General features: G+C 42.8%; 2 protein-coding genes across 2 annotated transcripts in view; both read right to left on the reverse strand.

Moving 5' to 3' along the window:
• ABI3BP (ABI family member 3 binding protein) overlaps positions 1 to 1,636 on the reverse strand; it is a 293,742-nt gene extending 292,106 nt beyond the window's left edge. Inside the window, exon 1 of the mRNA XM_029577766.1 lies at positions 1,404 to 1,636. Coding sequence (XP_029433626.1) covers positions 1,404 to 1,446 — 43 coding nt within the window. The 5' untranslated portion in view covers positions 1,447 to 1,636. The remainder of the gene's footprint in view (positions 1 to 1,403) is intronic.
• An 8,216-nt stretch (positions 1,637 to 9,852) lies between these two features.
• Positions 9,853 to 21,125, reverse strand: part of IMPG2 (interphotoreceptor matrix proteoglycan 2) — a 33,475-nt gene continuing 22,202 nt past the window's right edge. Inside the window, exons 13-18 of the mRNA XM_029578038.1 lie at positions 17,605 to 19,481; positions 14,336 to 14,555; positions 12,839 to 13,049; positions 11,937 to 12,125; positions 10,956 to 11,154; positions 9,853 to 9,936 (exon numbers count right to left, since the gene is read on the reverse strand). Coding sequence (XP_029433898.1) covers positions 9,853 to 9,936; positions 10,956 to 11,154; positions 11,937 to 12,125; positions 12,839 to 13,049; positions 14,336 to 14,555; positions 17,605 to 19,481 — 2,780 coding nt within the window. The remainder of the gene's footprint in view (positions 9,937 to 10,955; positions 11,155 to 11,936; positions 12,126 to 12,838; positions 13,050 to 14,335; positions 14,556 to 17,604; positions 19,482 to 21,125) is intronic.

Below are 21,125 nucleotides of genomic sequence, written 5' to 3' on the forward strand. Positions count from 1 at the left end.
GACAAAAAAATAGTGTTCCTGTGATACACCTGGAACAAAACAGCGTGAATCTCAGGGTAGAAAGGGGGAAGAGAATGAAGGATTAGATCATGCTGATGTTTCCACGGCTGTATGCCAAAAGTGGTTAACTGGAGGATGTATGTAACTCCGATCTCAGTTATTTGGCAAATATTTATGAATGAAAGACAGCAAATATTTATATATATATATATTTTTTTTTTTTTAAACCTGGATCATGAGTTAATTATTTGCATCAGGACTACCTCTAGAAATCTGCAGTCATAAACCCTAATTCAAAGCACTTGGTATTGATTGGCCTTCTATAGGGATCGGAACACCCCCTAACCATTCCTCCCCAGGGGTGGTGAAAGCTGTTTCTACATCATCTCCAACAGACCGAGAACTACAAATCAATGCATGCAGCGGGGCAAAAGTGGAATTGCATTGCCTATTTGGAGTGAGGTAGCAACCCTAGAATCCAACACAAGCCCTCCTTGTGCCAGCCCTATCGTAAGGATAGGCCACGAAAGCCTCACAGGTGAAGGAGCCCTCAGCAAAACGAGGATCCAGTTCTCATGATTTTTTTAAAAAAAAGTCATGGATTCCTATTCTCACAGGTTGTCTTACTTGTTACTAACTAGACAAAGCTGAATAATTATCCAAAGATATTGCTGCCACCTGAGCTTTCAAAACCATACAGGGCCCTTCCTCGATGTCTAAATCCTTACACCTGACATCAAACACTCCTAATTCTCAGGAGTGCATTATCCTACAGGCAAAGCAGGGCAACTATCACCTGGTATAGGAGCAGCGCTACTAATATCTTACAATAAAAATTAAGGTACATCTTTAACAATTACTTTTTTTCATCCCTTATCACATTTCATAACTGCCTTTTAATAATTACTCTGGGTGGGATACAATATAAACACAAATACAGAACCAAAACACAACCCAATAGAATGCTAAACCGAACAGAAATATCATAAAATAAAAACAAAGAGCTTGCAAAAATGGAGGCATTGATAGCTTTGTGAAAATATTCATCTCTGGTTCTTATGCCATCCTAAACAAGTCAGACATGAACGACTTGAAAACGTGGCCTCTTGAGCCGCACCTAGCATAGTGAAAGCCAAGACCCAGCAGCTGCTGTGCTGTTCATAACTGCAAAACCTACCCCGAGCCATCCACCAGCAATTGCAGAAGGCAGCCTGTGGCCATCTCTTCGTGGCTTGGGAGAGGAGCCACGGGTTGGCCACCACAAAGAGGCATCAAGATGGTACCCAAAGACAGCAAGGAAGGTTTAAAGGCGTCTCCGAGCTCACCGGACACACGAAGGGACGAGGAAGCAAGGTAAAGAGCTTGCACGTTCCTAGCAAGGCTTTCCTTCTCCTGTCTCTTACCTTTACTAGAAGCCGCTCGGACGGTCACTGGGTGGGCTACCATTGATCCTCAGCTAGGAGCCTCTTCCAATCTTCTTTGCCCCCAGCCCGGGCTGCACTTCCGATTTTAGGCACGGGAGAGACAGGAACAAACCCTGCAGATTCCTTGCATCATTAGTTCGACTCTTTTGGTGACTGCTTTTCTCTCTCCCCTGCCTCCGGAGCCAGCTGAAACCAAGGTCTCTCTCCACGCTGCGGGCTGCCTCGCTCCCCTGAAGTTAACGAGGCAATTAATGAGACCCCCCCCCCAGGAGAGGAGGGAGGCATCGTACACAGGAAGCCTGCACGACAGAGCCAGACTAAGGCAATCTGGCCACAGAATCCCACGGGCCCTGCTAATCGGATGTTTCACCCAAGGCTCACGATTATCAGTCCACAGGACGGAGAGATTTATCCCAGGTATAGATTATTATTCCCTCTGAAAGAAGAGGCCTGAACAATTCAGTTAACGGGTCATTCGGGGAAGGAGATATATTTATTGTAGTAAAAACGTGCAGCTAGCCTTATATAAAAAACACCAAACCCTATAAATCGCTGCTCACAGGAGGGAACAGTCCGACTCCCACCTACCGGTGGCTTTCAGGGATTGGGGACAGCTGCTAAAGTAGTGCTGTGTCTCCCAACCTTGGCAAGCGCAAGACATGCTTACTAACTATCAGGCCGATTCAGTAAAAGTCGCGGGAGAGCCAGCAAGCGAGCAATCTCCTGTGCGCGCGATTCAGTATGTAAATGAGGGCCCGCGGTAAAAAGAGGCGCTAGGGACACTAGCGTGACCCTAGCTCCTCTTTTAGGACAGGAGCGGCGGCTGTCAGCGGGTTTGACAGCCGACGCTCAATTTTGCCGGCGTCGGTTCTCAGACCGCTGACAGCCACGGGTTCGGAAACCGGACGCCGGCAAAATTGAGTGTCCGGTTTTCAAGCCAGGAGCCAATTTAAAAAGCCTCCCCAGCCTTTCTTCCAAATTAAAAAAAAAAAGGAAAAGGAGACAGTGACATGCATAATTAAGTCCATAATAGACCTGCTCCCTTTCTGTCGGGCCGATACAGTAAAGTCCGAGGGAGAGCAGACGAACGCCCGCTCTCCCGGCGGTGCAATTCTGTATTTAAATTAGGTGACGTGGTGAAAACGGGGAAAAGGAGGCGCTCTAGCGCGTTCCTAGCACCTCCTTTTTGACAGGAGTGGCGGCTGTCAGCGGGTTTGACAGCCGACGCTCAATTTTGCTGGCATCGGTTCTCGAGCCCGCTGACAGCCACGGGCTCGGAAACTGGACGCCGGCAAAATTGAGCGTCCGGTTTTCGGCCCGACAGCCGTGGGCTGTTTTTACTGCTTTTCTGTGCACTTTCCCGGCGCCGGAAGAAATTAGCGCTGACCTTTGGGTCGGCGCTAATTTCTGAAAGTAAAATGTGCGGCTTGGCTGCACATTTTACTTTCTGTATCCCGCGCGCATACCTAATAGCGCCCTCAACATGCATTTGCATGTTGAGGGCGCTATTAGGGGCCGCGGGTTGGACGCGCGTTTTCCTCCCCTTACTGAATAAGGGGTAAGGGAAAACGCGCGTCCAAGAGCAGGCTGACAGTGCGCTCCGTCGGAGCGCACTGTACTGTATGGGCCTGTATGCAAGTGCAGGAGAAGGGAACTCTTTACTTACCTTGGCTGCTGCCTACAACTTCCAAAGTTCCTCCAGTGCTGCTGCTCTCAGTCCTGAGTGAGTCACCTCCCGTACTCGGGGCACACTCGCCCCTTCCCCTGCAGCCTGGGGATAAGAGAGGAGGGGCTGCTGCTGCATGCCTGCACCAAGTGGGCCCCAGCTCTTCTGTCCCATACTATAGATAGGACTATGCATGTTATGAGAGAGGGGCTCCTGCATGTTTAAGAGCCACTGCCACTGTCTCTTGTTCAGCCCAGCTGCTGGTCTGGATCTGAGCATGAGGCAGTAGTGACTTTTCCATGGCGCTGGTTGGGAAACACTAGCCTAGTGGCTAAAGCCATGGGCTAAAAATCGGGGAAACCAGGGTTCAGATCCCACTCCTGATACTCCTTGTGGTGTTGAGCAAGTCCCTTTTATCTCCCATTGCCTCAGGTACCCACGTAGAGTGTAAGCTCTTCTGGGAAGGGACTTGTACCTAAATACCAGTCATTCTGTAAGCCAGGGTGGAAGACAGCTGACCAAGTCAGATTTTCAGGCTATCCCAAGTGAATAGAAACAAGATTGGCATGCCCACTGCCTCAATTGTATTCAAATCTATCTTCTGATGCCCATTCACTCGTGAGAGCCTGAAACCCTGACTGGGGTCTGGCCTTCAAGGTCAGAAGGTTCTCCACCCCTGTTGTAGGCCATCTCTCTTAAGCATTATTTGAAAAAGCAGACTAAAATTCATTATTTAAAGCTATGATCCAGGCCAGCTGCCAAAGTACATGGAAATACTTAGAAGTCTCCATTTTAGTCAAGTAAAGATGCACTTTTTGAAGGTAAATTTAAAGGGGAAAGCTATAGGGTATTTCCCAGGCAGAAGTCATCATCTTGTCTGTTATGAGTGCAGAAGGATCTAACCCTTTTCATTGTCTTGCTGTCCTTAACTCACTTTATTTGCCACGTACATGCAGAACTTAGGTGCCCAAAGTGTTTATCTTGCGTGGCATGGGCTGTATCGCTCAGGCAATAATCCTGTCCTTAATACAGCTCTGTCCTTAGGAACATGAGATGTGCCCTGCTGGGTCAGACCATCGCACCCAGCATCCCCGTCTCTGAGAGTGGCAGATCTATTTCTTCTTACTCACTCCCAAGATGTGCTATGGACTCTTCCTCCAGGAACTTGTCTGCACCTCTTTTAAACCCAGCCTTGCTTTGACCGCATCATCTGGCAAAAGATTCCACAGCTTGACTGTGCATTATTGTTAACATATTATTATAATGGCTTATCTCTGAAAACACTGCATGTTACAAATTATCCAGAATCCTGCCACTAGACTGTTGGGAAAAGTCCCTTTGCAAGTCCATATCACACCTATTTTGGCGAGCCTTCGTTGGCTACCTGTTTTACAGAGAATAAAGATTAAATGCCTTATGATGGTATTTAAAGCCCGTCAAAATTGAGGGCCTACATATCTTGGGGAACTACTAATTCCTTATAAGCCTAGAAGGTCATTTCATTCGTTGGATCAAAATTTAACTATCAAGACCTGTCCGTCATCTAGCACTCAGAAAAGGGCATTTTCTGCCCTTGGTCCAACCCTATGGAATAGTCTTCCAAGTCAGTTGAAAGAAGAAATGGAGATAAGAAATTCTGTAAAAGTCTTAATGCTCTAGTTTTTTCAAGAAGCTTTTCAGGTTTAATCGATGCTTCCATTGCTTCTGTGATCTCATAAAAGTGCATTTCAGTAAATGCTTAGTCTTAGTTTAGTTATTGTTTTAATGCTATGTTATGTTTTATTTGTCTTACTTGTTTTATATTATGTTTGGAATATGTTACTTGTGGAATGCAAATTTGTTTTTATAAATAAAGTATTTTCGGTGATTAGTTCTAAATCTGCTGCTCGTTAGTTTCATGGAGTGTCCCTTTGTTTTAATATTATTTGAAAAGGTTAATAATGTTCCTCTATCTATTCTTGACTTTATATATTCTTTTTATTTTCCCCTCAGCCCTCTCCTTTCCAAGCTGGAGAGCTCTAGACTGTGTACCCTCTCTTCGTAGGGGAGCCCTTCCCTGAACCTTTTCTGGTTCCATTATCCAGTTAACACTTGCCTGCCCAGTTCCCCTGCACTAGACTGAACCCTTACCCCTGACTGGCTGAGTGAATTAGACTTCCGTAATGAGCACCAAACTCAACCCATCCTGAACGGTGACCTCCTGGGATATCTATTGAGAAATTACTATGTACCTGATAATTTCCTTTTCTTTAGAACAGTCAGATGAATCCAGAACAAGTATGTTTGGGGTTAATATAACACTGTTTGTTTTATTTTATTGCTACACATTGGAACTAAGTGAGCCAGCCCTGAGTAATAGCATATCCTTAGATACCAAGACAAGAAGAAAAAGCCCTATGGCATGTGAGGTCCCCAGAGTAGCTGAGAACCAGTGCAAGTAAGTGGCACTCAATGAGTCCAGGGGATCTTTCTGAGAAGTAGAGATGCCCTGCACCCTCGTTGGGAGAGAACAACATGAAGCTGAGCTACAAGGTTCTGACTTCCTGAGAACACTTCTGATGAGCAAAATGCAAAAGCTACTAATACATTATAAATAGGAAACATAGGGCCAGCGGTGCAAAGGGTTTTCTCCCATTTACTGTCTAGGAAAAATGCTTCATCCATCCAGCCCCCGCTCCTGACTCTTATATGCTGTTCCCAACGAAGTCAAATTCTACAATATCTGTCTAATAACCAAATCTCTTAATTCATAGCCTGTCCTTTTATAAAGAGAAACCATTCTTATCCTAACCCACAAGCCTCTGAAGTATTGTTTGATGATGTCCTGTTATGCTTAAAAAGAGTACCTTGGTGCAGAGAAACTGAAGTGTGATTGAGTATCGATATACGAGTGCCACCTTTAGCAGGCCTGAAGGCCAGAACTTGAAAGGGAGTAACGGAAGTACCAATCCCTCCTATGCTTAACCCAGGGCAGAGGGACCCAGCTCTGGTGTGCAATAGCCACAAAAAATGGCCTGCTTTACAGGCTAGCCACCGAGAACGTGCATGAGACAGAGTTGCATGCACGGGCTCCATTGTATAGAAACACAGCTCAGGCATGATCATGGGGACTATCCTGAAAACCAGTTTGTGGCTTTGAATACTGGCCACCCCTGACTTACTGTGTATTTAGCACACAGCTTTTTATTGGTAGTTCAAGGTGAGTTCCGTGCATATATGGTAAGCATCTCCCCTGTTCCCAGAGGGCTTACAATCTGAATTTGCACCTGAAGCAGTTTGCCTAAAGTCCCCTAGGAGCAGCAGCAGGGGGCTCCTCCTTTGAGTTATTGGAAAGCACCTAAGAATTTAATGCATACTTTTATAATTTTACTGTAAAATAAATAATAAAATCAGGTTGGGGGGGGGGGGGCTTTGCTCTGCCCCTCCCCCTGTGAGTCATACACGACAGCAGCTCATAATAAACCTTGTTCTTCCATATGAAACCATGCTAACACAGAGCTCCAAGTTCAGCAGGCTGCCGAGTGACAAAGCCAGGTCTTCCTGAATACACACAGATACACTTCCCTGGATAATTTAAAACTAAACGGGCTCGATGCAGAATAAAGCCTGTTACATTAAAAAACAACGCATCAGCTCTTCCCCTTCATCATGGCTCCTGCAGAATCCTAAATCCCAAATGCACAACTCTACATTTATTTATTTATGTATTTATATTTATTGATCGCCTTACTGTTAATGTCCAAAATGATACACAACAAAATAAAACACATAAAATATAAAAACATAATAAAACAATAACATTATACAAAATTCCCATTTCAAACAAATCTTCCACAGCCAGCCCCATTCACTCCATTAACAAACACATCTGACCGTATCCCTTAATACTGATACATAATTATTACATTGGGCTAATTCTGGTCCAAGTGTTTCAATTAAAAATTGTACACATCATCCAAGTTTTCAATTTTTTTTCTGGATCAGCTTTCACTGCATCTCTGCCCTTATATCAACAGGAAGCCTGCTCCATAAAAGTGGAACTGATGCTGAGAAGGACCCATCAAATAGTTTCAAATGATGAAACATTTTTGTAGCACCTATTGCACTAGATGTTTACCCACAGAGTGCAGTTTTCTTTTTGTTTCATACCACTTTAAACTATTTTCCAAATGCATTGAATCTCACTGGAGGCAGTGTGTACAAACAGATCTCATGCATAGTCGTGGTAAAAAATCCCCCTAACCAGACTGGTTTCAGTGGTTTGTGGCCCTCGAGGATCCCGGATCTTAGCTTACAATACTTGTTTTCGTCATCGACCAAGCGTAGATTAGTACTTTGGTGCTCAAGGAAAAGAAGACTTCAGTTATCAGAATACATTGGATTCTACCTTTAAAAAATTTTTTTTTAATAGGTTTGTTTTTTCTTTATTCTTTTTAAAAGTGGATTCTTCTGCAACCATTAAACTTACTAACAAAATGTAGAGATGGGTCACACGGACCTCCATAATCTATTGAATGAGTACTTACAACACAAATATTACTGCACAGATTAGGAGCAGTGGAGCCAAGTGGTACCCCGTGAGGAAAGTGCAAAAGCACGTACAGCTGGAGTTTATGTTTTAGCTCGAGTTTTGGGGTTTTTTTTAAGACAAACAAAAATATTAAATGATGAGGACAATCATCCCCCATCTCCTCTGAATTCGCTCCTATCACAGAACAGCAAGCAGACCATGGTGAGACTCTGTGCATTCAGCTACTTTTGTGCTACAGTTCACCATTCTTCTAGTTGCTGAGACCAAGTGAGGGTGCCTCCCAATTCCATGGCGGTCGGGGAGATGCTTCTTCCAGGCTGATGTCGGCAAGGCTGGACGGAGTGAAAGATATGCACCCCGCATCCCGCCCACCTTACAATCCCATCCTTGCTCAGGCCTGAATTCTGCTAAGTGCCTGCACTGGCTAAGCAGCAGATAGCTGGAAATATTCACCTCACTGCATTCTCTCTGAAGCTGCAAAGATGATATTTGGGGGATGTTACGCTCTGGTCTGTAGAGATTGCTCCTGTTTACACTCTCTTCTGACTTTCACAAAACAAGGACCACACTGAGTTTTACCAGATGCTATGCATCCAGGAAGAAAAATATTAAAGCATATATTTATTAAATAATAATTTATATCCTTCCTGAAAAATTCACTTTACCAAGTGCTCTACTGAACTGCATTAGAAAGAACTGAGCTAGGCTTGCCACCGGACAAGAAAATTCAGCATAATTGAATTTCACTGTACATTAGAATTTAAGCTTTGCCATAGGAAACTGTAAGCTGAAAATCCAGTTTTATAAAAAGATAATCAAAATAAGTATGAAGGATTTTTCTTACACTGTGTTCATTTCTTTAGAAAATGTAGATGGTTTACGTGCAGGATTTTAAATCTACACAATTAAAAGTTTGCGAAGTAACTCTGCGGTACTGTTTGCATTCCAATACTATGACAGCAGTGAGGACATCTTCAGCGTCTGCAAGGCTTGGACCGGAACTTCCTGAAACAGACCCAAAACGCAGCCAATCAGTGAAGTCCTAGTTAGTTTACAAAAGGAGAGACCTTCAAGCAATCTGACGGGTCATCAGATCTTTCGGAAATCCATTTTTTTAGAATTTCTTTTCAAATTTCCCCTAATATGTCGGTAAAATGTCAATGGATTTCTCCCAGTGGATCTGGGGAAGTTTGCATCAGAGTAGGGACCAGGCTGAAATCCACCTTGTTGGAGTCTGATTCCAACTTCTGCACACGTGACTATTCAAGACTTATCTCTGCTGCTGAAACTGAAGGTGATCATACACAAGTCACCTTTATCTCCCTTTGCCTTGGGGGACCCAGTGATAAAAAGGTATTTATCTTAATCCGATTTTCCCAATCAACTAACAATAATTATGATTATTATAATCAGCGGTACTGCTACTTGTGGCATTGTTACATCAATTATTTAAATCTATTTTTCAGGCATCTTCAGACTTATGTAGCTCATTTCTACAGTGGCAAAAAGTAATTAGCTGCAGATTGTTGCAAAAATATTTCTCCTCCCTTATTGTTACGGAGGGAAGTATAGAAAACCTTGTAGCTGATTTTGGGTTTTGGTTGTAGAGGGGGAAGTTCTATGTAGCAGCACTCGGTCAACAGCAAGCAAGTTCTAAATATAATTATGGATCCTACCTTGTTGGCCATGCAAAAGTTCAAGACTAGCTGCTAGGATTTCCTTTCCTGATGTTGTCTAATGATCTAGGTGAACAAAAACAAAACAATGAGAACTCATGAACCGCAGTCTGAGTGGCCTAATGGTTACGGGAACAGACAGGAAACCAGCACACCTGAGTACATGTCCTGCTTCTACTACTGTCACTTGGTGTGACCTTGATCTCTCATTGCCTAATTACTCATGTCGATCATAAAGTTATTTAGAATGGGGATTCATTGTACATCTGTATAATTTGTTGTAGGAAGCCCTGGTTTAGGGAGCCATATAAATGCCTCATTAAAAGTAATTATTGTATGACCACAGACCGATAACTTATTTGGTAAGAATATAAAATTCAGCCTACTGTGTTAGAGCTCTTTGATGCATAGGGCAAGCCCTGAATATGTGGTAGAAAGATAGCATAGGGCATCAACCTACAAAAAGAACTGGCAGGATATATACTGAATGAAAGTGGTCCTGGAAAGGGTGCAAGAGTAAAATGTATAAACTTAGAAAGAAAGCATCTGCATCGCTCACATTTGATGTTGTCTCACGAAGTCAGCAAACTGCCGATCCTTGACATAAAGTTCTAGGATTTCTATTCTGTCCTGCATTTCCTGTGAAGTAAGAAAATAAATGGTCAAATCTGGAACCATAAAGAAATCAGCTCCATGCAACTGGGCCAACCGGCTCTTCCTGCACAACACATCACATAATGCTCCCTGGGAAATCCCCATTTATTTTCTTTAGCGATTTGGCTTATGTAGGGTCTCTCTCTTTGCCTTTTCTCTTGGACTACAGAGCCTGACAAAAGCTTGAATTAGATTCACACTATGGGCTGTCTTTCCTAACTGCTTACTCCCCGAATCCTAGCCTTACAAACTAAGGTGGCCAGACAGCTACTCCGAAGCAGACCTGACTTTATTCCACTGCACACAGGGAGATTTAATCCTGGTTTGCTGTTTCCATGATTATGGCAAAACCTGGACTAGATCAGCTGATCCCTTTTTAACATAAAGCTTGTCTGGTCAACTTATTCTCTACCTCCACCAACAGGCAGAAAATGGGGGCCTTCTCCACAACTACTCCATTGCTGATTTGCCATAGAGTAACACTAGCTGAAGCCACCTACCAAAGAGAGCACAGCCCTGCCAGATGTATTTGGACTGAGATACAGAAATAGGCTTTGGATAATGGCATGCAATGCAGCCACAGCTGGAATGGTGACATGGATCTTACATCTGGTAGAAACACTACCTTGTAGCACTTACATATACTGAGGTGACACATACCAATGCATACTGCTGACATGAATCTCATCTGGCTGCTGATAGCTTTAAGCAGGTATCCAGACAGCAGCCAGATGCCTCGGGGATAACAGACCCTTCTTTTTATTGAGAGAGGGTTATGCAAATCCCACAGGTTCTAATCCTTTTCCAACACAAGCCTCCTGTTCTCACTCTGAGTCACTGTCAGGGTCAAGTGCTCTCTCCTTGTACACCATGTGAGTGTCAGGAGGAGGTTGCGAAGATCTTCCCAGGCACAAAACAGCAATGGTTGTTGGAGATAAGTGGAAGAACCAACCAGTAGCTAAATGCAGAACAATAATTGTGTAAAAGGGTGCTTTTTGTCCTACCTCTTGTGTGAGCTTGCTGCTTTCATAAATGTGTCTGATCTCCTCCCTGCTTAAATTGGCAGAAGCCTCAGGGCTGGTGGCGCTGTGGGAGGACAGTGGTGGGTATCTCCTGCAGTAACCACTGCACTCAGTAATGTCACTTTTGCACATGGGATCGTACTTTACGGCATCCTCAATGGATGTCAAGCTGGCACTCTGCCTATGGAAAGAACAGACTGCTCATTGCATTGTGCCTTAGATGAAGAATACAAAAAGGAATTTACAGATTTTGTATTGTGTCAACCAGTGTTTATGCAGTAACTTGTTCTCCTCTTCTTAAACTGGTAGCTCCTTTAAAATATTAATTCATCTAGACCAGAGGTTCCCAAACCTGTCTTGGGGGACCCTCATCCAGTCCGGTTTTCAGGATACCCACAGTGAATAAGCATTAGATACAATCTGCATGCTATGGAGGCAGAACATGCAAATGTATCTTATGCATATTCATTGTGGATATCCTGAAAACCCAACTGTCTGGGGGTCCTCCAGAACAGGTTGGGGAACCACTGATCTAGACGTTAAGGAACAAAGATGATACCCGGACTTCTTCTAACAATACTGGTCAACTCTTTTCTACCATTTTCATTGAAATAAAGATTACAGGCACCACGTTCTGGCCATGAAACATTTCCATTTCTCATACGCATGTGAAAACTAGATCCACCAAAAATCATTCTAATTGATTTTGTTACTTTGTGTATTCATGTTTGGTCTGTATAATGCTAGCTTATGTAGTCAGTGCTGTAAACATGTACTGCACTGTGCATGCTGATGTCACTTCTTAAACCATGATAGATATATCTTGAACAATGCTAGCTCTTCCTTATCGCTATGGGAGGGGACTCCTTTTATGCTGAGAAATCTGAGGTTACAAGTTGTTGGTGAAGATATCAAAATAAGTTCCTAAAACGTCATCTCTAATGAGATGACGTGTGGACTCACCCTGAAGACACCTTTCTGACACTATGGGTCTGCTGGCATTGAAGGGTTTTGGCCAGGAAGAAGACAACTGCAGAGGCCACAAGAAGAAAGCCAACCACAGAAGCAACTGCAATGCCCACAACCAGAGGCTCAGAGACATACTCCTCACAGTGCTCGCCTCTGTACCACCAGTTCTCGCCAACACGACATCTGCAGTCACCATCGATGCAGAGAAAGAGAAAAGAAATTCAAGTAGAACTCCATCCAGAGTAACTTGCCAGTTTGCAGGGGACTGCTTTCTGCCGTGCTGCTCATAGTATTTCATTTTCTTACAGTGTTTGATTAGCCATGCGGCTGACATTTTGGTGAGTAATGGAAACAGCCATAGTGGGCCACTGGAATACAAAGCATGTCTGGCACATCCAGAATAACTTTCTTATCCAATAATAGTCATCTGCCGCCAAAACTATCATCTTATAAGATGCACATTAATGCTTACAAAAAGCTGAAATTTAACACGGGGAAATATTTTCTTTGTGATAGAAGCCATGGGGGGGGAAGAGAGAGAGACTGTCTAGAAATCAATATGACACACTCTATATCACTCTAAGAGGGGGAACTTTTAACTCGGTGTGGAGTTTGGGGGGTGTTGCTTTACATATACACAGGCAGAGGTACGAACAGCAAAGTTGACATCACGGAAGATTTTCTGTTGTTTGAATCAATGAAAGGTACAAGAGGAGTTAATTTGTCCCATGCACTCTCTGCCTAGCTAGAGAGGTTCCAGTTTGCTTGTAAACTAGTAAATTCTAAAGGATTGCCCCAGCTGCCAGGAATAACTAAACTTATACCTAGCGAGATTTGGTTGTGTGCGTTCAGAACTCTTGGTCTATAGGATAGGGGCATGCCTGATGGAAAGCTACCTGCAAATTGCCCCTTTTCCAGGAATGATGTCACATTTTCCATCATTTAGGCAAAAATCTGGCTGCAGGTCGCAGATGCTTTGGCAAGGCAGTCCATCAATGCTCATATACCCTGTGTTACAGATGCATTCTCCTTCCCCACTCCAGCGGTTTACAAGGCACTCGGAGAATTCATTGCAGGCCTGGTATTTGCAAGGATCAGCTTGCTCTCCTAAACACTCAAATGAAAACAAAACCAAAAAAGGACAGAAAGAATGCAGATGACAGTGTAGGACAACAGAATGATTCTTCAGCTGTAGCTCAAATCAGCTAAACACAAGGAGTGAAATGAGTTGCGAGGTCTCAGATGGCAGGATAACAGTGTTATGAATTTTAAAGGAGTGAGCATGCATTTTTAGTCTCCTATCCTCTCATATCCGAGTAACCTGATAAATGTTAAGAATCACTCAGTCCTGACCAGATTGAGTGCATCATCCTGGAACCAGCACTTCTATATTTCAATTATTTTATATTATGAGCTCAGTTCCTTCCATTTCTATTTTACATGTCTATCCCGCCCTTCTCCCAAAGCACCCAGAGCAGCTTATGATCAATATCATAAAATACAATGTCAATAAAACAGAATACCAAAATCTTCAAAAGCACAATAATAATAAGAAGTCACATTAAATACAAAGCAATCTAATAGTACAAATATTATCTAAATAAATGCACACACAATAACCAGCTCTACAGCCATGCAATACCCTTACCCCAATGCCAACCCCAACGCTCATAGAGGGGTTGCAGCATTAATAGCCCCATCCTAAAACATTAACATATCCTACCACTTTCTATCGCTCCTGAAGGGGCTCCCAAAGGGGTGAAACCTTACGTTAATGTAAGGTCATGGCCTATAATAGAAATACTCTAGTCACATCTTTTTCAGTGAAAAACTAGATGGTTTCAGGCAAACCCAGGAAACACATGTGCATAAAATGAACACATCAGGCAACTTTACATTGACCATCTCCATTTGTCCTGAACTATGATTGGGTATATCTAAGGAGTCAGACATCCTGGATTATCCAAAGCTATGAGTCACAAGAAAGAAAAGGGGACATTTTTTGATCACCATGTTTGGATGGTGCTAAAGATCAGCTGTTAGATCCACTTTAAATAGTCAACTTAATTTGGGTTAGTTGGCAAGATGCTTTCCTCTATATTTTACCAACAACTCTGTATTTTGCAAACCAACAAGTCATCACATGATTGCTTTGCAAAAGTAGTAGGAGTAAATTAATATAGTGTGCTTTTGATCACTGTAAGAAACAGACTACCTTTCAATTTAAAGCTCTATGATACTGGAAAGTATCAATAACAGTAATGCAAAGAGGGGACAAGTGCTAAGAGACATGATGGCAAGGCAAGACCTATGCCTTACCAACCTCCCACCCCCCAAACACACACACACGACAATAGCACCTTCAGTTTCAAAGCTAGTACTGACAGCATTACCTGCTTCCACATCGAGGGAGAATTTATCAATGGCAAGGTTCATAGTTTGATAGGCCATATTGCAGAAATCCTCCAGGATGATGTATACCGCATTGGTGACATTATGAGGTACTGGCTTTTCAAACTTCATTCGGCTGTTAACAACAACGCTGCCATTCCTGAAGTTCAGAATTTCCAGGTTCTGGAAGCCTGTTAGATTGGACTGCAGGTAGGGAACCAACTTCAACACAAAAAAAAGACAATGACAGCACATGAGCAGAGGAACTGGTAGCATAGTAATATAGAAATGATGGCAGAAAAGGACCAGATGGTCCATCCAGTCTGCCCAGCAAGCTTCTTATGGTCGTATCTGCTGTACTGTGCAGGTTACCTCCATATTTCTCTCAAGGGTAGAAACTGAAAACATCATCATTTTCTTTGAATTATATCATCTCTCGTGAGGAATCAATAAGCTTGGAATCTCAGGCTTTTGAGCTGCAGCTGTCAAGCTAAGGCCTGTATCTCGGCACTAAAGGAGCAACTTCTCTAGCTGACCTGGAAGAAGATTTCTATTGTTTTAACAAAACTTTTGGTTGCATTAGTTCCTCCTGTCATATAATATTGCTGCAAGGAGCAGATATTTTAGAATTCCGTAAATTGAAAGACTGCCCTCTCTTTCAAGGGCAAGTACCACCCTTGCCCTTGAAGTTTTATCTAAGATAAATCGGTAAGTTTTGCCATTGTGCCAGTATAGTGCTGGTAATAGGCACAATACAATTTTTTTATTTTTGGGGTGTTTTGGGGAACCGGTATTATTTCTTCTATGCTACTTGATCCCAACTACTGCATTGGCATCAATCTTGTCTGCCACTGGCAGATATAACTCCGCACCCTCAAGGAACTCATTTATTTATTTATTAGCTTTTATATATCGGCATTCGTGGGTACATCATGCCGGTTTACAATATAGCTGAAGGAGGAAATTACAAAAAACCAGGGTGGGGGAGAGGGAGCAGATAGGAAGAGAGAAGGGGCGAGAGAAGAGAGGGAAAAACAGGAAGAGGAGAAAAGGAACAGTACCTGATGGAAAACAACAGAACATAATAAGTAGCATTGCAAATTATACACTCAATAAGGGACTGTGTATAATAGGGGTGTGCATTTGTTTCCTACGTATTTGTAATCCGCAACATATAGGGCCATATTCGTTGTATTCGTGGGAAGCGAAACGTATCACGATTCCCCACGAATACAATGAATCTTCGCTAAATTATTCGGCCATCTAAAAGAGCCAATTTAAACAAACCCCCCACCTGCCTGACCCCCCCCCCTCCCCCAAGACTTACCAAAACTCCCTGGTGGTCCAGCAGGGGGTCCAGGAGCCATCTCCTGCACTCACACCCTTGGCTGCCGGTATTCAAAATGGCTCTGATAGCCTTTGACCTACTATGTCACAGGGGCTACCGGTGCCATTGGTCAGCCCCGTCACATGGTAGGAGCAATGGATGGCCGGTGCCATCTTGTACTCCTACCGTGTGACAGGGGCTGACCAATGGCACCAGTAGCACCTGTGACATAATAAGGGCAAAGGCTATCGGCGCCATTTTGATTACTGGCAGCCGACGGCCTGAGTGCAGGAGATTGCTCCTGGACCCCCGCTGGACCACAGGGACTTTTGGCAAGTCTTGGAGGCCCTCCTGACCCCCACAAGACTTGCCAAAAGTCCAAAAGGGGTCCGGGAGCGACCTCCTGCACTCGGGCCATCGGCTGCCAGTATTCAAAATGGCGCCGATAGCTTTTGCTCTCACTATGTCACAGGGGCCCCTGTCACATGGTAGGAGCACAAGATGGCGCCGGCCATCCATTGCTCCTACCATGTGACGGGCTGACCAATGGCACCGGTAGCCCCTGTGACATAGTAGGTCAGAGGCTATTGGCGTCATTTTGAATACCGGCAGCCGAGGGTGTGAGTGCAGGAGATGGCTCCTGGGCCCCCCGCTGGACCACCAGAGAGTTTTGGTAAGTCTTGGCGGGGGGGGGGGGGTCAGGAGGGTGGGGGGTTGTACTTAATTCAATTTTAGCCGGGAAATGATAAGAATTAACGCATGTACGTATCGGGGGCCCCCCTTGCCGAATGCAATGTATCTGCCCCCCCGACGAATATGAATCCCGAATGCAACGTATGGCGTCCCTCTGCACATCCCTAGTGTATAACCTTATACACTGTGGATAAGCTTATATAAATTATACACTCCAAAAAGTATTATATACAATAATATACATTATCTTTAACTAGTACATACAGGAGACACTATATATGACATTACAAATTATGCGTTCAGAAAGGCAACTATATATAGACTAGCAGGGTTGCTATAGGGAAAAGTAAGGTTTAAAGGATAGCGGAAGGGGTAAATAAAAGGGGTATAAAAAGGTTACTATAGGGAAAAAGGTAGGGTGTATTTATTTATTTATTTTTAATTTTGATATACCGATGTTCCTGTATACAATACATATCGCACCGGTTTACATGGGAACTGAACTGTTGCCTCAGGGGCGTAATACATTGTAACATGTTGACATGGAACTTTTAGTGAAAACTTTCACTAAAAGTTCAAGGACAGGGGAAGGGGGTAAAGAGTTATAAAAGGGGGTATATAAGGAGGTGCAGAGAAATGGGAGACAAAAACAGAGTATAATTAAAGGAATAAATGACAAGGGCTCTTTCTCTGAAGGAGTAGAGGGAGCAGGGGGACTACGTAGGATCTGGAACTCATCAAATGTAAAAGTGATTTGCTCGAGACGGTAATCTGTGGGCCTTCTCAACATGAGAGAGGGTCCTATTCATTAGCAACCACATTTTCTGAAACCAGTAGACTGCCCTTCCTATTGTATAGTGCAGGTTTACACCTCAGTATGGCTCTAATGAAAAACACCTTGTCTTCTTGGGAGGGCATAGGGATTGCTAGAAACAATATTGCATGTAACCTTCAGCCCCAAGCAAAAATAATCTTCTGTCAATTGTCTCCTCCCAAGAAGAAGAAGAATGTTCTACAATACAATTCTATTGTAATCCATATTCATCATATTTATTGCATGCTCCAAAACTTGAATTATTTTCTAATAAGCAATGCTTTCTTTTAAATAATTATAGTTATCCCTTCCTAAGGCAGGAATAAATAGTGTATGTACTAACATTTTATATATTCGATCAATTTTTAAAGAAAAACAGAAAACTCATCTGAGTCACACACATTATTGGCAGATATTGTTTTGGTCTAATGACTTACCAGTTCTAGAAAACGTTGCTCCAGGGCTTTATATTCTGGGGAATTCTTATTAAACAGGTCCTCTGAAAACATCATGTTGGTAACCCGAAGACTAAAGAACACCACTAGAGCACGTCCTGTGACACTGGTGCCATTCTCCCCTGTGGACAAGATGACACCACCCATGTCTGGGGAGTGGCTGCTGTCATTAGTTGTGTTTCTTTCCTCCTGGTTCCTATCAGGGCTGTAGTACACTGTGCCCATGCGATCCAGCTCTACTGCAATGTCCTGTACTCCTATTACAATTTCTTCATCCTTTTTCACGGAGATAATCGGAGGAGTCAATTCTGTGGGGTGGAGAATAGAAACCTTGGGCAGCTGATCATGGTGGCCTACTTTGTTTGAATCCCAAATGACTGGATCTTCTTTGTCAATCAGTTCAATAGCATTCCCTACTGTGGTACTCTCAAAGTGAGTTACAGAAAATATAGCATGTGTTTTACTAGATTGTCCCGTGACGTCTTCTGAATCAGTTGTCAATTTTAAGTAAGGAGCTTTGGAGTCTGCCTCAAGATGTATACTACCAGCTTGTTGTACTTTAGTGAGCAGTTCTATATCTGTGGAAGTCCTCCTGGTTAGTGATGTCACTGATAATAGTAGCTCATCTTGATTTGTAGCTTTCTCGGAGGGGTTGTTAGTACTTTCCGTAGGCCCCTTCTTGGGTGGCCTGATAACTGGAGTACCCGTAACTCCTTGAGCTGTAAACTTTGATTCTAATATTTGGTGGTAATCGTCGGTGAAACTTTCAATGAGTGTTTTTATTGTGGTGCCTGTGCCCAGATGTGTTTCATTCATACTTAGATCATGGTTTGTATAATTTTCAGTTTTATTATCTAAGTTGGAAAGGTTTTGCTTAATGGCTGCCTCATTAGCTGTTTGAGCCATAGCAGATGAACTATTGTGTTGTTGCTCCCAAATAGATTCTCCTGTTTTGGTTGAATCAAGCTCTATTTCATTCGCGGAGGTGGAAATTCCTTCTTTTAGCGTATTGAAAGATAAATAATGCATTGTGGGCTTCCATATAATGGATGGCTCAGTTAGTGAATCATCATATATATCTTCTGATGCTTCTTTTTTCACTGACATCTCAACACTTAATGACTCCTGTGTCCAAAGCTTAGATGCTTGTTCACCTCTAGTCTCTGTAAAGACAGGTGTGGTTGAGATATGCTCTATTGTAATTAATCCATCAGAGGCTTCAGGATTTCCTCTGAATTCTCCAGTAGTGTCCAACAACTTTTCTCCTGGAGAAGCAATACTGAATTTATCAGGTAGATCGACAGTATAATCTATGGTCATTCTGTTAGTGGTCTCCTCATCCAAAATCTGTAGTGATGCATTATCTTCAAGCCAAATGCTGGGATAGGAAACAGTCTCTGGAGTTGATAAAGCCCATGGCCACAAGTTTGATTCCAGCTCTCGCCCAGCATGAGCAAACCCTGAACCTGATCCATCCTCAAATAAGGTATCACTTCCAGGCTTCATATCAGGCTGCAGAAGATTATCCTCTAAAATTAATGTGTCTCTTTCTTCATTGGAATCAGCATCTGGAAGGGAACTTGTCCCTAGGGAGGTAAACCCAGGCCCCAAGGTTTGGACAGCAGCATTTTCAGCAATGGGTGACTCAGAACTTTCAGGCCTTTCATCTCTACTGACCAGTGAGCTATCAAAAAGATCAGATTTCTCAGCAATTCCAGAAGGTACCAATGCTGATGTGGAGGCCATTGGTGGTGAGACTAGATCTTTTGGCACAAAGTGAGAGGGCATTTTGGTTGTAAGTACCTTGGAAGGCAATGAGTCAAAAACAAGGTCTTCCAAGTCTTCTACATCAGCCAGCCCTAAAAGCAAACAATTCTCTACTTAGTGGACATAATAGTATTTTGGAAACTGCATCTTGGGAAATTCTATTTCATGAATTGCCTGGAGTTTGCAATATTTTCCCCATTACAGCAAGGTAGGAGTATCAGATCCCAATTTCTCCACTGATAAATTCATTAAATAGGTTGCCTGCCAGTGTTTTTATTAACCATAAGCGCCACATTATATTTTGTATGTCTAGAGATAGTCTGGACCTTAACTGCCAATTAAAATTTGAATTCGATTTTAAACAATTTCTTATGGTTAAACATACAAATGAGCACATTAATTCTTGGTGGTCCTCTCTTGCTTCCACTAAGATGATGATATTACTACTAGGATCCACACTACAAGCACTGAGTACAAATGAAATGAATAATGATAATGATATTAATAATTAGGAAGTCTGGGGTAAAGATGATCCCTAAATAACTCTATTAGCAGGCCAGAAAGCAGTAAAAACATGAAATATACAACAGAAAAAGCTGAAAAGCCAGCTTGATAGCTTTGTGGTTAAGCACACGATGCTGACCATTAGGAAGGCTTACAGCCTAATAACGACTAAAAGATTTGACTTCATTTTGTACCTGCTGGAAAGCCCTTTAATAAGCCACGGTCTTAGATCAAGCCCTGGCTAGGGTGCCTGCTCCCTGGGCAGTCTGGGATAAAGAAAGGCTACTGAAGAATCTTAGAAAGAGATCCCGGGCAGGGCAGAAACTGTGCTCTACCCTTGCAGTAACACTTAGCCACGGAGCTGCACTGGAAGCAACTCTGAAAACCACTGCACCCGGCGCTCTTGCTCACAGGCAGTCACTGCACTATTTGCTCTGTGAATGTGAGGATGATGGAGGGAAAAAACCAAATGATAATACTGGCGTCAATGCATGACAGCCGTTTGAGAAAAGACAGGAGAAATGGCATGAAAGCTACTTTTACTGAACAGTTTTCTGCATGTAGTAACAAAAAAATAAAATAAAATAAATATATATCTACAATATAACGAGGATATATACCTCGTTATATTGTAGATATTGATTGGATTAAGTTGTTGTTTGGAACCAGTTTCAGTTACTGATGAATACTTTAGATGTAACAGGTTGTTGTAATTGTAAACCGGAGTGAACGTGATTTTTGCTATACCTCGCTATATAAAAACTAATAAATAAATAAAATTTTAAACATGACAATAATTCCCATTAAAAAAAATTGTTTGCACATTCTTGCACTCAACGGAGCAGAAAAGTTTGTACTTTTGCACATGCAGCAGCCTCTTGTTAATGAGTGAGCCCATTACATAATGATTTTTGAAGGAAACAGTGGAGAAATGGCAACATACTCTCCTCAAAGAGAGAATCCTCTCTTAAACAAGGAGTAGACATTACAAGTTTGATCATATGGTGAGTCAACAGCTATTATGGATGGGAACTGCACATACAGTATATAGAAAAGTACTTAACAAAACAGTGTTTTACTCCTTCCTTCCCATCTGGCTACCACAGAGTCTGCATGCAAGTCCGACAGTATATTCCCTGTTAACATGTCCCTGATGAGCTTTTAAATGTTCCTCTGTTTAATTCAGTGTGACAAAACAGGGTTATCAGAAGCTCCACCTGATGGGACTGCAA

The sequence above is a fragment of the Rhinatrema bivittatum genome, chromosome 15, assembly GCF_901001135.1.
Source record: "Rhinatrema bivittatum chromosome 15, aRhiBiv1.1, whole genome shotgun sequence".
NCBI classification, from domain to species: domain Eukaryota; kingdom Metazoa; phylum Chordata; class Amphibia; order Gymnophiona; family Rhinatrematidae; genus Rhinatrema; species Rhinatrema bivittatum.